At 34.3% G+C, this 16,607-nt stretch overlaps 2 protein-coding genes across 5 annotated transcripts; one reads left to right on the top strand and one right to left on the bottom strand.

Moving 5' to 3' along the window:
- Positions 1 to 11: 11 nt before the first annotated feature.
- Positions 12 to 14,164, top strand: strada (STE20 related adaptor alpha). 4 transcript variants are annotated; one of them, XM_044100188.1, is made up of 13 exons: positions 12 to 96; positions 1,024 to 1,093; positions 1,407 to 1,464; positions 4,132 to 4,160; positions 7,180 to 7,282; positions 8,055 to 8,176; positions 9,221 to 9,329; positions 9,418 to 9,541; positions 10,544 to 10,715; positions 10,789 to 10,893; positions 11,830 to 12,083; positions 12,162 to 12,204; positions 12,874 to 14,164. In XM_044100188.1, the coding sequence occupies exons 2-13, from the start codon at positions 1,082 to 1,084 to the stop codon at positions 13,027 to 13,029; spliced, it is 1,287 nt and encodes a 428-aa protein (XP_043956123.1). In that variant the 5' UTR covers positions 12 to 96; positions 1,024 to 1,081; the 3' UTR covers positions 13,030 to 14,164. The 4 variants fall into 4 exon arrangements, with proteins under 4 accessions (XP_043956123.1, XP_043956124.1, XP_043956125.1 ...); XM_044100189.1 differs by having other exon boundaries at positions 71 to 153; XM_044100190.1 differs by lacking the exon at positions 12 to 96 and adding an exon at positions 175 to 196.
- Positions 14,165 to 14,199: 35 nt separating this feature from the next.
- On the bottom strand, positions 14,200 to 16,469 carry rnf113a (ring finger protein 113A). Its single transcript, XM_044100192.1, has 10 exons — positions 16,276 to 16,469; positions 15,812 to 15,891; positions 15,642 to 15,737; positions 15,428 to 15,535; positions 15,239 to 15,348; positions 14,932 to 15,038; positions 14,776 to 14,865; positions 14,612 to 14,705; positions 14,433 to 14,539; positions 14,200 to 14,347 (listed from the first exon to the last, which is right to left on the bottom strand). The coding sequence occupies exons 1-10, from the start codon at positions 16,379 to 16,381 to the stop codon at positions 14,280 to 14,282; spliced, it is 966 nt and encodes a 321-aa protein (XP_043956127.1). The 5' UTR covers positions 16,382 to 16,469; the 3' UTR covers positions 14,200 to 14,279.
- Between the last annotated feature and the right edge of the window lie 138 nt (positions 16,470 to 16,607).

The following is a 16,607-nucleotide window of genomic DNA, read 5'->3' as shown; positions in this document are numbered from 1 at the left end:
AGTGGCGTCACGTCGTAATTGGTGCGTAACGTCGACCAGAAGCGTAGAGAGGGGGGTTGCTGAAAACATTCTGCAGGAGCGGATGGACCGATAAAGGTACTAAGAAATATTTTATTTCCACGGTTATACCGTGTTACTCTTCACTAGTCGGCGGTAGGTTGCTATGCGTCAAATAACGACTTTTAAATTTGTTACAGTAAGTTAAAACAGCTGCTTTTGCTAACTGTTGTTAGCTGATGCTCCCTTCACCATTAAATAGCAACATTAGCAAAGCTGTTCTCTGAAAGAATAGCTGTTTTTCTTCATTAAGTGTGGCATTTACACTTAGCTTGCTATCACCATGTACCCTTATATTTTATAGTTATTTCAGCAGTATTGCCAGTTGAATTTGTTTTTCTGGAAGGATTTAATAAAACAGACGGGGGGAATTTAGTATTTGGGTGGTTTTGCAACGTGCAAAAACATTTTTTTTCTTCAATTTTCCTATCAGATTGCTTTTTGTCCTTTAAAGTGGACATAATCAATAATCCTTGATGCTTTAAGTCTTTCTTAAATGGCTTCACACTTTTTTTATTTCAATATTTTTTTTCCAGAACATTTTAAAAGACTGATTATTTTGTTTTTTTGTTTTTTTGTGTGTTTAAATTCAGTTCAGTCTGGCAACAATCTAGTGTTAAAAAAATTATACTTTGTTTACAAGCTATGTTTGGTGCTCTTGTTCTGTGATAACAACAATTTTTCTTTTTTTTTTTACCTGTTTGAGATTCTCACAACATTATAAGTAATTAATGACTTGTAGTTATTATTAATTATGCCAGCCTTTGGATAAAGAACAGAAATGATCTCAAAAGTATAAAATGTGGGATGCATTAGAAACGTATCGCTCAATCTTTCAGTAAAATTTTTAAATATATCAGTTCTCGCGGCAAGAGAACTGATATTTTTTTGCTATTAAGGACTTTTTTTTTACATGATGGGATAAAACATTTTTTTCTTTTCATCACAGTTCCTTTATTTTCACAGATATTCTCAAAGGAAGTTTATTTCAGCATCTCATGTAAAAACGACCTCAGGAGGATCAATGTCGTTTCTTGTAAGCTTTTCCATTTATTGATTTATGACTTCAACACTGTTTTTATAGGTTAATATTAAACCTCATATAGAAATTAACTAATTCAACTAAAAAAAGTCTGTTAAATATTTTTTGCTTTAGTTTTTGTAGAGTTTTTAAAGGAAATTTTACAAACTAAACATTTTAGTTTATTTTTCTTGCTTGCTTGCTGTTTATTATTAACCACTGCTGTCAACAGTCTGAATTACTCTCTCTTTGTCTTTCTGTGTTTTTCTTTTTCTTGCTATCAATTTGCTTTTTTTCATGCTTTCAATTAATCTTTTCTATCTGTCAGCGCTGGGTAACTGAGAAACTGAGTGTGGAGAGCCTGCGGGATCTGGAGTTATTTGGAGGTGAGGTTTAAGTGAAACAATTTTTTAAAAACTACTTTAGGTTGTTTTCTCTCAGTTCTTGCTTTGCTTTGCTCTCCAGACATCATTCTAAATTTGTTATTCGTCGTTTTGTCTGATCTGTTTTGAACTTTTTTTTATTTCTTTCCGTTTTTGTCAGCATTTTATAGGAATTGATGCAAAAAATTCCTTTAATTACCTTCTAATGTGTCCTGCGGATGCTATTATTGGTTTACTGATTTGATCTAAGAATGAGAAAAGTCTCAGAAAGAGAAGCTGGCAGTATAAATTTGTTTAAATGAAACTGTCATCGAAGAAGAAAATAAAACATTTTGTGTGTTTTTTTTTTTATTATTTATTGACATGTTTATATGTATATAAATTATGCTTATTAAAGTCTATAAAATATACAAAATAATAATTTTCTTTTTCAAACAAAACTGACAGGACAGGAAAACTACAATGAAAGTGGAAAAATAGACACTTGTATTCAATAATTGCACTAAATGGGAGCCAATGTCTTTGTACTTTTTAAAAAGTATAAATACTCTGAACAGTTACATTATTTTTCCAAAATGTTTTCATGAATCTTAAGAAACGTATAAGCGCTGCCTGACAGCCCTGACATTAGTTTTTGATAAAAATTACAGTGAATTTTTAAAGGGTTGAAGGAGATCGAATGTTGTGCACTATTAATATTTTTTCAGTTTTAAAAAAAATATATTTGTTACGCAAAATTGTTGGATTTATTTTATTGCAACTTTACCTCATTTTCATTTGATTGCATCTTTCAGCATTTGTGCATGTTTGTTCAAATTGATCATTTGTTTTGGCTGCACATGATTCCCACTGCCTTACAGAAAGTTCCTGTCAGAATTTTAGATTTAGTCAATATAAGCATGAATTTCTGTCGTTTTCTGCTGTTACTGATTAGCGCTACACTGCATTTCAAATGAATCTTTATCACAGTTTGGCTGTATGCAGCCTTCAGTTTGCTCAGAGTGCAGCAGATGTTGGATAATTGAGAAGTTGTTCTAAAAGCAGATTAACAAGTGGAAACTACAAGTTATTTCAATTCTAAAATAGAAGACATAAGCCAGAAAAAAACAGTTTTTAAAATAAAACTTTATTGTTGAAACTGAAATATTGAATTAGTGCAACATTCACCAACATTATTGTTTTCCTAATTCTTTTATTGATACATTTGAGCAGTTTTGAGGTCAAAGTTTTGTCCCTTCCATCCATTTTGTTATTGATTTGCTGTATGTTGCTTAGGAAGCTGCACCTCAGCCACATTTCAACGCTCTTTGCTCAACAGGTATAGTTATTTTTTGGCGCTGCGTTTCCTGCTACAGATCAGACTTTTACACATAACATTAACTTTCAATAATGTTAAGTTTAAAAAAAGATGTGAAACCAGCACATTTTCTTTTTGCGTATTTTTGTGGCTCTTGTGGCCTGAATTCACAGCACTGCAGAAAGAAAGAAATAAGGCATGCAGCAAAGGCACTAAAGTTGGAAGTTAAACAGCAGTCTGCAGGTCTGACGCATCAAAAGAAATCGTCTCTAGAAAAGCCCAACCTTCTAAAAATTATGGACTGAGCTTAAAGACAGAGATTGTATTAATAATATAAAATTATTGGCCAGAAAAACACAGATGGGTAATAAATCAAATTCATCGTTTAATTTCAGCTTTTTGTTTTTGAAGATTTAATTTTAGAGGGAAAAAAATGATTTTTTCCCCCAGATTTTTTTCTTGTTTTACAGCTTCTGTTTATTTTTTGGACTTTGAATTCAAGTCAACTTTACAGACTAATTTTTTTTTGTTTCTAATCACGAGAATAAAGTTTTATGAGAAAAATAAAGACGTAAAATTAGGATTTTTGAGCATCTTGTGAAGTTATACGTCAGTATAAATTTTACAAATTATACTTAATAGAAATATTTAACTTTTAACACATCAGCATCAAATTGTTATCAGCAGCAGGACTTAGAAACTGTGTAAATAACTGTGTATTTAGAAAGAACTAAATAAAGCAAGTTTTTCTGAGTATTTTAAAGATGTTTTTTCTGATAAAATTGTGAATATTATGACTATGTTGTTGTAATTAAAGAAAACAACTAATGCTCCATTATACAACTCACAGAAATAATGACTGGAATTAAAGCCACTTTTGGAAATATTTTCTGTCATTTTTAGAAAAAAGGCACAAAAAAAAAATCTGGCAAGAAAAAATCTGATTTTATTTATTCTTAAGCCTCATTATCCAGCCATAATATAAGTATAATTTTGACTCTGTTGGGATTATTTTTGAACATCCACCAAAGATTAAATCTTGTTCACCCAACTCTCTGTTGTGTGTTGTAAAATCCTTCTGTCCTGGGAAAAAACGGATGGAATATGTTAATAAAACTCCCAAATTACAATGACACTTTGTTCATGTTCATGATGAGTTTATGTAAAATTCTGACTGAAACTGTAATATCTGTAATTAAAATGGATTTTTTATTTTTTTTTATTTTGTGAAGCAGAAAATTCCTTCAATCAGATCTCTATCATGCAGCGGCTGTGCTTGGCAGCTGAAAAAACCCTCCTGTGAACAGAGATCCTTCTCTAGTTTTCTTTGTGTTTCACATATTTATGTCATTGACATGGTTTCTCTACCCTAGAGCAAGCTCAGGGATTCTCACACAGGAAAGTAAGTGCGGTACTCCTGTCACTGCATCATCATCCTCATTCTTCATGTTGCCTTTTGTGTATGTGCGTGCATGCACTGAAACAGTACGTATGTGCGCACAGAGATTTACATTTCGAGGGATTCACGATCTCTCCAGGCTTTGGACATGTTTGTATGCACGTGTGTCCAGTTCATGCTGCACATGCCTGTTTCGTAGATGGTCCTTTTACACCTCACAAACGAGTGCTTTTGTTGCAGAGTTTATTGTTTTTCTTCACAGATTTAATACTTTTCATGTGTAGCCTATTAAAATAGAAAGATCTTGTGTAATTTGTGTTTTAACATGTAGATATTACAGACTGAAAGTCCAAGCCTATTGTGTGAAGAACCTGTGCTGTGACGTTTTCTTAGTTGTTGAAGTTTTTTGCCCTCCATTTTGGGTTTGATCACTGTTCGGTTCTCCATTTGATCAGAAAACTAATGCTGCAACTAACAGTCATTTTAGTAATAGATTATTCACACGATTAATCGATTAATCAGTTGGAAATACTACCACATTCTGCAGATATTTCATTTTTTAAATACAGTTTTAGAAAGTCATTAAAATATGCAAATAAACAAATAATTCAATTACTATTTAAAATAAAATGTGATAACAGAATTCCTTTATCAAAAGCTTGGTTATTTGCAGCACAGGATGCAGCTAAAGGAAAAATAACACATCTAACATCAACATGGGAAAAACAGATTAATAAATGGATAGAAAAAGGTGTTTAAGAGATTTCTTTATGGAATTTAAACTACCGGTAGGTGAAGCTAAAAGGGACACTTGATGAGTTTTTAGTAGAACAGATTTATAGATTAAGTTTTTTTCTTTTACCTTAAACGCAAAATGTTACTAAATTAGTTGACAATTATTTCAGAAATCGATTAATCATGCTCAATTACTTCAGCCCTAATATTTTTTGTCCATTTTTGACACAATTACTGTTCTGAGTATGATGTTCTTTCAGTAGTTAGTTTATTTTGAGTCTGAATGCTTCAGTTAACAATCAATTACTAAATTAGTTGAAAATTCTTATAATAATCGATTAATCACGATTAATCATTTCAGCCGTACTATTTTTATTGATGTTTTTCTTATTTACTTACAGTTCTGAGCATGTTGTTCTTTCAGTTATTGGCCTTTTTAAACTCCGTATACTCTAGTTAACGACTAATTGATTATTAAATTAGTTGATTATTTCAAAAATCAATTAATCATGATTAATCTAATTATTTGTTTCAGTTCTAATATTTTTTTGTACATTTTAGGCTTAATCACATCTCTGAACATTTTGTTTTGTCAGGGAGTGACCTTTTTGAGCCTGTATACTCCAGTTAATTATTAATTAGTTACTAAATTAGTTGATTGTTTCAAAAATTGATTAATCATGATTACTCCGATTAATCATTTTAACTGAACATGAAGTACATGCAAAGGTTTCTTCAAACCGTGGCTGCCAGAGCATGCTCGATTTTCCTGCTTAGACGGTTTTAATTTATGCTTCCTAGGTGCGTAAAGATTTTCCATTTATCTTTCTGCTTATAGAAACAGCCTCTGGTTTTATCTGTGAGGATATTTACAGAGGCTAAGCGTGCATTTTTATTTTAAAATGAAGTCATACATTAGCCCTCATCCGCCTCACCAGCGTACTGCTGCAGTCGGTTAATTTCCATCATTTTTCAAAAGCGAGAACTTGATGGAAATCAGGAGTCCTCACTGCCAAGAATGTGGAAATGTTTATATGCTGCTGTTCTGTTCGAGGTGGCTCACAAATACTTTAGCTTACTGTGGCCACAGATCCTTATGGAAGCATTTCACTGCCACAGTTTGGAAACAAATTCAGGTGTAGCGTCTTGTTTTAACGAGAAAGTTTGATGTTAAAAAGTGAGAGTTTTGTTGCTAAAAAGAGATGAAAGACTTCTTTAAAAAAGTTTTTCATTTTAATGTATTTTGCTTCTAATGACAAACCAATGCTTTTGGTTGCTTTTAATGACAAAGTTTGTAATTAAAAATTAAAACCATTCGCATTTTAATTAGAAAGCTAAAATGAGATAACTTTAGAATTTGAATTTTAGAAAATGAATTTACTAAAATTTTATTTTAGAAATTTTAACATTTCTTTCTTTTTTAAAATGAGAAATGTTAAGATAACATTTCTCATTTTAACAAGTTTGAATCTTGTTATTACGAGAAGGTTTCTCATTAAAATGATCTTTTCTCACTAACAGGAGATGCAAATCGTTTAACATGAAAAACTATCAATTTAATGAGAGTTTCTTGTTGAAACAAAAAATGTCTTAGTTATGAGAAGTTTAGGAACTTTCTTGTTGAAAATGAGAAAACCTTCTTGTTATATCGGGATTTATTGTTTTAACGAGACTAAAATTATAACATTTCTTGTTAGAATGATAGTTCATCTCACTCAAATGAGGTTTAGAACTTGCTAAAATGAGAAATGTGCTCATTTAATTGAGATTAGTTTTATATCTCATTATTGCGAGAAGGTTTCTTGTTTAATAAGATGTAAAAATTTGCTCCTCTTGTTAAAAATCCTTAACTTAACTCGCCATAATTCTCCTTCTTACCCCGTTTCTTCTAGACGACTTCCAAAAATCCCAGAAGATGTTGCTGTTTTACCTTTACAACCTTTTTTATCTTAAAGAGAATATATTTTGATATTAATGAGACTTAAATCTAGTTAAAATGAGATACTGCTTCTAAGTTTATTTCCAAGCTTTGGCAGTGAAACACTGTAGATCTGAAAGTGGAACTGTTATTATATTTTTAATTATTTGACCTTTAAGTCAGACTTGTGCTCACTGGATATGATGGATGTTGTTACTAATGTTTTAAATCCACTAGTGTTGTCTGTCTGCCTAACACTGTAGTACCACAGATTGGTCTTTTCTGTTGTTTTGTGATGGTTTAAGGGTTTTATCTGAGACTGATGAAGCTGAATTCAGAGTTTCGTGTTGATTGGTTTTTCCTCTCCAGCCCCATGAGGACAGTGAGGAGAGTTTGAGCTCGCTGCCACGCCAAGACACAATGAGCTCCTTCCTGCCAGACAGCGGCTCATACGAGCTGCTCACTGTCATCGGTAAAAAAAAAAGCTGACATTTATGCACTTTTTATGTTTTAGCATGAACAGTTTCAACAGATTTTTGATGGGTAATTTCTCTACAAAAACAACCAAATCACTTTTGTTAATGCATACAGTATTTGCATTGGAGTCATGCATTTGTTTGCTTTTCTAATTCTGTTCTAGCTTATTAGTGCTTTTGTTTTGTTTAATTTGTAATAACAAACTGTTTTATTTTTAATATTGGGCTAAAGATGTCATTTGTCATTATTAATATTATGCACTTTTTTGAAAAATGTAGATTTTTTTTTTTTCTCCTCTATTAATTCCTTGCGGTTCCATAGCAACGAGTGATGTCAGCACACCTAGGGCGGCCATTTTGTTTGACAAATATGTTTCATAGTTTCTGTTTATTTGGACTTTGAATTCAGGTCAACTCCACGACAGAATATTAGGGCCAAACTGTGATTTGGTTTTTGTTTTTAATTACAAGAAGAAAGTTAGAACACTACAAGTATAAAGTCGGCAGATTACCAGAATAAAGTCGTAATAATATCAGTATAAAGTTGGAAGATTATCAGAATATAGTTGTGATATAACCAGATAAAACATTTGTTGTAAACATTTTCCGATTATTTTATGCCTCATGAGGATTAGTTAATTTTTTATTCCTTTTCTAGATTTTTTTAGTGTATTTTTATATTTATAAATGGAGCTATGTGGATAAATGTTGAACTCAAAGATAAGTTTCCATCCTATTTTTATACTGAAGCATGTTTTTGGTTGTTAGGAAAAGGCTTGGACGACCTGATGACTGTGAATCTGGCTCGTTACAAACCCACTGGAGAGCATGTGGCCATTCGTCGAATCGACTTGGAGTCATGCACCAACGATATGGTGACCTACCTGCAGGTCTGCATCCTCCTTCTGTTTAAGAATCATTTCTAACTCTGATTTATTGGGAGTTATTATTTTAGCTGCTGTGGTATGAATAAACATTTATTCACTTAAATGTTGCAGATCATCAAAGTTTAATACAAAAGAAATATTTATTTAAATTTAATCTTTGTTTCATTTGAAAAAGCTGTCCAAAACTATTAGCAGACAACTATTGGCACTATTGTTAGACAAGTTCAATTTAAAAAAACATCTTAATTTTACAGGATTTTGGTGGCTATTGAAGTAGTAAATTTATATTTTCACACAGAATCATGCTGATTTGGACTACTTTTCCCCCTTATTACACTAGTTTATCATTTGAAAACTACCTATGTTACATACTCTGATTAATTTGTCTGATTTTAAAATTTGTTGGATGATTTGAAAACATTTAAGTGTGAGGGGGAAAAAAACCAAAAGGTGGCAGTTAGATTTTCACAGCGCTCTACAGTTTTGTCAACGCTGCAAAAACACAAAATCTTACCGAGTATTTTTGTCCAGTTTCTTGAACATATATCTTATTTTAAGTGCAAGTAACTTTTTTTTTTTTTTTTATTTAACCTTTTATTTGGAAAGGCACGTTACAATTACATTGTACAGTTCAACTTCCAACACAGTGGAAGTATAACAAGGAGTAACAAAAGCCCGTCCAAGATTTTTTTTTTGCAAGTAACTTTTAAGCAAAAATATTGGAGCTTGATTTAATGCAATAATTCGATAATATTGGTGATAAAGTTCTAGTTCCACTGGCGCCGTTACCTAGCAACCCCAGCCAAGGCCAAGCCGTTACCTAGCAACCCAGTTCTAGTTCCATTGGCAGATTATTTCACTTACATAGCAAGACAGTTCTCCCATGTTATACGTAAAATAATCTTCCAGTAGAACTCAAACTTTTTTGATCAATATTAAGAAATTAATATTAACGATTTGGTGTATTTGAAGGAAAGTTGTTTTTTTTTTCTGTCTAATATAATTTTCCCTGCTAATTTCTAGTCTTTTCTCTCCTCTTTTCACTAGGGTGAGCTACATGTGTCAAAGTTGTTTCATCACCCCAGCATTCTGCCGTACAGAAGCGTCTTTATAGCAGAAAACGAGCTTTGGGTCATCACACCATTCATGGCTTATGGTACAAAAACAGAAACACTCACAATTTCTTCCCCTGTTAAATCTAACGCAGGAGATTCTCTTATCTTCATTATTACTTGACCTTGCAGGTTCAGCTAGAGATCTCATCTGCACTCATTTTTCGGATGGGATGGGTGAACTCACCATTGCGTACATTTTGCTCGGCATGCTGAAAGCTCTTGAATACATCCATCACATGGGATATGTACACAGGTAAGATTAACTGATATATGTGAAAAAGATAACCCTATCTCTAGAAACCGCACTGTATTTTCTGTTATAGTCTTGTACCATATTTTGTTATTGTTGTTATTGTTAATCTTATTTATTTACATATTATTTTAATCACTTTAAGAACTTTTCGTGTGAACCTACACCTGAATTTCCCCTTTCTGGAAGAATAAAAGCTGTTTTTACTTTATTTTCTTTCTTTGTGTCATTAATATTCTTAGCTAGTTTTGATTGTATTCTCAATATTTCTTTCTGCTTGTCTTATTAGTCTGTCGCAAGAATAAATTAATTAATTGCATAATAAATTAAAATGAGCTCCATAATTTCCCTTTGATTGTTTTTTAAAGGACAATTTTGTTTACAGAGACTTTATAACCCATTTTATTTATGATTTTGGTAAATAAAAAATAAAAATCTCTGCTTTATTATTTTTAGTTGTGTTTTATTTTGAATATTTAAATATCTTCCAGTTCCAGTGTGGAGTGTTTTATTGGTCTCTGAGATGGCAAACTTGCATTATTATGCCAGTCACAGTAAATTAGTCCAAAAACAAAATATGATAATTTATCGCAATAATTACTGGGATAATTTATCATCCAGCTAAATTTATTATCAAAACAGTCCTACCTGTTTGTTTTTATAACATTTTGGACGAGTTAAATTCGTGGAAAGTTTTATTTTATGTCTGACTACATAATTGAGATAGTAGTAGTGAAATTCAGTTCAAATTCAAAAATACTTTATGGATCCCAAAGGTAAATTATCATTTCATTTCAGATTCTTCATAGAGTTATGATAGACAGTGATGGCTGTTGGTTGGCAGGAAAGACCTCCTTAGCAGTCTGTATGACAGCGAATCTGAAGAAGCCTCTGACTGAAGACGCTCTGTTTTCCCAAGACAGTCTCATGAAGACGATGATATTAATTAAACTATGCATTTGGATTTGACTGATGGTGTATTTTTTTATCGTTTTGCTCATGTAGGAGTGTGAAGGCCAGCCATGTTCTGATATCTGCAGACGGACAAGTCTGCATGTCCGGTCTGCGGAGTATTTTCAGCCTCATCCGTAACGGCCAAAGGGCCAAAATGGTTCATGACTTCCCTCAGTACAGTGTGAAGGTGCTGCCTTGGCTGAGCCCTGAAGTCCTACAGCAGGTATGGAGCATCAAAACATACTGCGACCCTGTGTGTCTGTCTTATCAGCAAATATTTTTATTGTTTTTCCCAGAATCTGCAGGGATACGACTTTCGATCAGACATCTACAGCCTGGGCATCATGGCCTGTGAATTAGCCAATGGACATGTGCCGTTCAAAGACATGCCAGCTACACAGGTGATCAGAAACTCAAAGCTACTTTAGCCATTTTGACACGTCATATCGTGTTAAAGCAAACATGCAAACTCCATGCAGAAAGACCCCGGGCCGGGAATCAAACCCAAGACCTTCTTGCTGCAAGGCAACAGCTCTACCAACTGCACCACTGTACAGCGCCCTCACATTTTTCTACTTCCAATAAATTAATGTTTACATTCCATGGGCAGTGTGCCATTACCTAGCAACCCCAAACAAGCCCAGCCCGGTTACTTAGCAACCTAAGCAGAATTCCAGCACATTTGGTCAGCTGGTTTCACCGCCGCTGTACAATGGCTGCTGATCTATCAACGTTAGATCAACTCATTACTCAACAATTTTTCTCCATCCGTCCATCGATTTTCTTACATCCTTGTCCCTAATGGGGCCAGAGGGGTTGCTGGTTCCTCTCCAGCTAACGTTCCAGGAGAGAGGCGAGGTCACCCTGGACAGTTCGCCAGTCTGTCGCAGGGCAACACAGAGACAAGCAGGACACACAACCATTCACACATACACTCACACACCTAGGGAGAATTTAGAGAGCCCAATTACCCTGACAGTCATGTTTTTGGACTGTGGGAGGAAGCCGGAGAACCCGGAGAGAACCCACCATGCACAGGGAGAACATGCAAACTCCATGCAGAAAGACCCCGGGCTGGGAATCGAACCCAGGACCTTCTTGCTGCAAGGCAACAGCTCTACCAACTGTGTCACAGTGCAGCCCAGTTTGTATCCATAACATATAATTCTTTGTTTACTTTTCAATAATTCACTACTTTTGATTTGGTTTATAGCATAAAACTCCAGTAAAATGCATTGAAGATTATGGTAGTAAAAAATCCAAAGGCTGTAAAGACTTTCGGAAAGGACTGACTTTTGGTTTTAACAAAATGACCTACATTTATTGTTTTCTTGAAGATGCTTCTGGAGAAGCTGAACGGAACCGTGCCTTGCTTGCTGGATACATCTACGATTCCCCCGGAGGAGCTGTCGCTCAAGCCGTCCCGCTCTGCTGCCGACTCGGGGATCTGCGAAGGTCCGAGAGCCGGGGGGCTCCGGCACTCAAACGGAGAACCGTCCTCATCCTCCGGAGGACATCCGTATAACCGCACATTTTCCCCCCAGTTCCACAACTTTGTAGAGCTGTGTCTGCAGCGAGATCCGGAAAATAGGTTGGTGAAATTCATGTTGCATGTGACATTATTTAAAAAAACGAAATGGGGTTTTCTAATCTTTACTTTTTGTTGCAGACCATCTGCTGCCACTCTTATTGGACATCCTTTCTTCAAACAAGTATGTGATTTTTTTTTTTTTTACTTTAGCTTAAAAATTTATGAATCCAGTCATGTTTTCTTCTGGTTTTAAATAAATTTTGTTTTACTTTGTACAAGGGCAGCAACTAACGATTATTTTAGTAATTGATTATTCTGGTGATTAATCTGCATATTATGCAGATTTTTCATTTAACCACCTAAGCATATTTTTACACAATTTAAAAAATACATTTTTTAAAAGCAAATAAATAATTCAATTTCTTTTTTTAAAGTAAAAAAAAAAGAATATTTTATTACCTTTTAAATAAAATGTAATAACTTGATTATGTATAGCAAATGTTGTACCCAGATATGTTGTACCCAGAACAACTTATTCCCTTTTTTTTTTAAATATTAAATGCAAAATGAATATGTTTTGTACTGTTCTGACTTAATTACTACTCTGACTATGTTGTTATTTTAGCAAATTAACTTTTTTTAAAAATCTGTGTACTCCACTTGAAGATTAATCAATTACTACATAATTTGAAGATTATTTCAATAACTGATTAATCACAATTAGTCATTTCAACCCTACTTTTTGTGTTGGAAAAACATCTTTCCAGCTGCACTTGAGACTTAATTTCTTTTATGACAATCAAAAAGCTTCTCCTTTCCCATTTATCTCGCATTATGTTTGTCTTTTCAGATCAAACGTCGACCGGCGGAGGCGCTGCCTGAGCTGCTGCAGCCGGTGTCACCCATCACTTGCTTCGAGAACTCCGGGCCACAGGACTCCGTTTCTGGACTGGCAAGTCTGGAGTCTGGCCTGAGCTACCTGGAGGTGGACGACTGGGACTTCTGACAGTAAAGGACTCAACAAGCAGAGGATTGTATGGAGAAACTCTTCACTGAGGATGGGATTTGTTATGTAATTAATTTCCTTTTAAATGATTTCCATGGTAATTTAAAAGGAAGTTGTTATTCACAGACAAATTTAAAGCTAAAGCTGTGAACAAGTGGACATGGAGGAGTAAATTTCTGCCTAATTACTCTCCAATTTACAAGAAAAAAAATGTGGAAAGTTTGTTGTAAATATGTAGGAAAACATTTTAATTTCCCACATTTACAGGCAATAATTTATTATTTTAAAACTAGAATATTCTGACATTATGAAGTCAGAAATGGGAAAAAACTGAATTTTACCAGGTGAAACCTCAGATTAAAGACAAAATCAGACATCTGCAACAAAAAAATATAAGAAGTACATAAGAATGTAAGAATGAGTTTTTCTTCTGAATCAGAACATATTTCTGGTCCTAAACTTACTGCTTAAATCTTTTTGTTGAAAATGTCCAGCTTTATGATCTCAGAGGAATTATTTTTGTTTTCTTCTTTACAAATTGTTGGCTTTAGAATGTCAAAGAATATAAAATGTATGCGGCTTGCAAATTTACAATTATCAGGTCAGGGTTTTATTCTTGTAAATATATTAAATTAATCTCACAATCTTTTAGTTTTTAGGTGGAAATCTACTCCACTGTGACCAGTTATTTTCTTTTACTGGTCCTAATACTCTGCATCTTTCTTGATGTCTTGCTCATGTTTTGTTTTCTAGATATGCACAAACTCTCACATGGCACTGAAGGCCTGACTACAGTTCACTAAAACACAAAATGCCATTTCTGAGTCGATCAGAAGCTGCTCAATATTTTTTCAGAAACACTTTATTTTGCATTTAAATTGTAAATTTATCATTTTCCACAGATGACTGTTACCGCCTTAAAGCAGATGGAAATGTTCTTGATTGATCAACTGAACAAACAGGATGTAAATGGGTTTTTTTCACTTGCTTCAAGCTGTTTTTTGTTGCAGTTTGAAAATGAGTGATCAGGGTGTTACTCATGGGGAAAGTTAATCTTTTTTTTTTTTTATGCTTGTTTTGTTTGCATGTATATTTGAACGTAAGGGCAAGAATTAAAACCTGAACAATAAACTCAGTGGAGTTTCATATTTTACCAAAATGGAGGCTGTAAAGCTTCTAAAAAATATTTATTGAAAATTTACACAGACAAACACAAAGAAAGGTTTAAAAAAAATAATAATCATATGATGCTAATCTTCTTCTGATGGAGGCTGATCTGCTGCAGCAGCATTACGCTTCTCCATCTTTGCGATAAGCTCTGGAGGAAAAAGACAAATCATATTTGAATACATAAATGTATTAATAACCTGTCCTCCTTGGTTTTTCTGGCAGAATGTTCTTGCCTTTTGCAGGGTTAAAGACTCCGTTGGTTTGAGTGTTGCAGACGTAGCACCGTTTGGACTTGCGGTAGTGCTGCAGGGCGCAGGTTTCACAGAAATAGTGCTTGCACCTGGAACACAGCTGACCGGTTAGGAAAACCAAAAACACAGAATCACAGGAAAAGTGTGAAAGGACAACTCACTTTGTGATGATGGGATTCTTAAAAGAATCCCGGCAGATGAAGCACTTAAAAGGCAAATCCTCATCGTCGCTGCTCACCTCATAATTCTCATCATCTAAAGTGAAATAAACAAGTTAAAAAATGCTGAAAAATACAGAAATGATTTTGAAAATAAATTTACTCACCATTTCCTCCGTATGTGCCTTCATCCAGCTCCCTCTCAATCTGCCAGCCATGTTTGTAGTCCGATCTGTCGTGAAGGAACTTGCAGCTGTCTTTAAAAGAACATGCAAATTATTAAAACAAACAAATGGATTGACACCATAAAGTTTTACACAAACCTCCAAAACCACAGAATCCAGTCTCCTTGTAGTCCTTGCAGATATCTGGCTGGTAGTCCCACCGGACTGTGGCTCTCAGGTGTTCAGGGGCGCGGATCGGCCCTTTCCTGTTGTGAAGATTACATTTAATTACAACTTAAATTTCCTGACATTCTGTTTATGATCAATTTAATTCCCTGTACTTAAATTTAAAAAAATGCTTTTATGATTAGTTTTTCAGCAGTTATTCCAGTACATTTCTAAACCTTAAAAAGTACTTTATCCCAAAGGGAAATTAAATAACTCAAATAAACGTTTGCCTCCTCACCTGACCATGCCAGAAGAGGCGTTCCCCATGGTGGTGTCTTTAGGCTTAATGAATTTCTGGTAGTTGTTGATGCCGCGGTATATTTTATCATCTTCTTTACCTGTGAGCTCCTGTTTAAATTGGAATAAGAAATGCCTATAAATATTGATTAATAGTTCTCAAGCATGTAACAAGTTGGGTTTTTTTTACCTCTTGGATTTTCTGACTCCTCTCAAAAATCGCCTGGGCATCTTTGTCTCTCTCTGTGTCCAGCTCATATGTAGCAGTTGCACCCATGTCATCAGGTCCCTCCGGTTTCTATATTTAATCATAAAAAATAGCAGCTAGAAAGAGATTTTACATCTTCAAAACACTTTGATAATTTTGTTTTTACTAATACAGTAGTATCAAAGTTTGATCTCACCGCTGACCGTGTAGACTTATAAGAAACTGTGATCTTGTCGTCCTTGCCTTCGTCGCTGTCACTGGAAGACAAAGCATCCTTCTCTACCTTTTTCGTCTGGAAAAATGAGATAAAATCATAATTTACCTCGAATCCTCAACAGAATAAGCATTTTTGTATCATTACCGTACCCTCTGAATCATGGGATTGACCCGAGCATCTTTCTTTTCTCTTCTGACCACGGCGCTCTGGTCCTCATCACTGTTACTGTCTAAAAGAGAGACAAGTATAAGCCGAAATATTTACTTAAAGGTAACAAAAGGATGTATAGTCATTAAAAAGCTTCACGTTTGCATATATATCATCGAAGAGAAGCTTAAATAGCCAAACTGAGACCAAGAGGTCGAAATTCCGAACAACCTGGAATGCAGCACAAACATCTAGCTAAAACACAATTTACCAAAAACATCTAAATTTAGTGACTAGACATAAACGCTCGTATTATACATTGTAGTGACTTATATTTGCAAAAAGCACAAAAATACACCCACCGTCTGTTTTATTTTGATTTTTCAAACCGACGTTAAAAGCAACGAAATACCCCAAATTCAGCATTTAAAAAATAATTAAATGCTATCGGATTTGAAGTAATTACCTTTGTCACTGCCACTTGCTTTTCTTTTCCGTCCGGAGAATTTCTTAGTTGATTTTTTAAACAGAAACCTACAAGAAGGCGCTTTGGCCTCCTCAGACTCCGCCATCTTGCCAGGTCAGTCACTGTCCTGTGTGGTCACAGCGCCCACTACTGGTTTGGAGAGCACATGACTTGTTGTCTCCTCTTCCTGGCCAAAGGGAGGGTTGCATAGCTAAGTTAAGCCAAATCATAGTTAAGCCAAATCTTTTTATTAAAAATAAATTTTTAGGCATTTAATACAATATCCAACAAAAAACTGTCTAAAAATGTCTGTTTGACTTTATGATTTAACA

Source organism: Gambusia affinis, linkage group LG19 (assembly GCF_019740435.1).
Source record: "Gambusia affinis linkage group LG19, SWU_Gaff_1.0, whole genome shotgun sequence".
In the NCBI taxonomy this organism is placed as follows: domain Eukaryota; kingdom Metazoa; phylum Chordata; class Actinopteri; order Cyprinodontiformes; family Poeciliidae; genus Gambusia; species Gambusia affinis.
The sequence above is the reverse complement of the archived record's forward strand: the minus strand, read 5'-3'. Positions and strand labels throughout refer to the sequence as shown.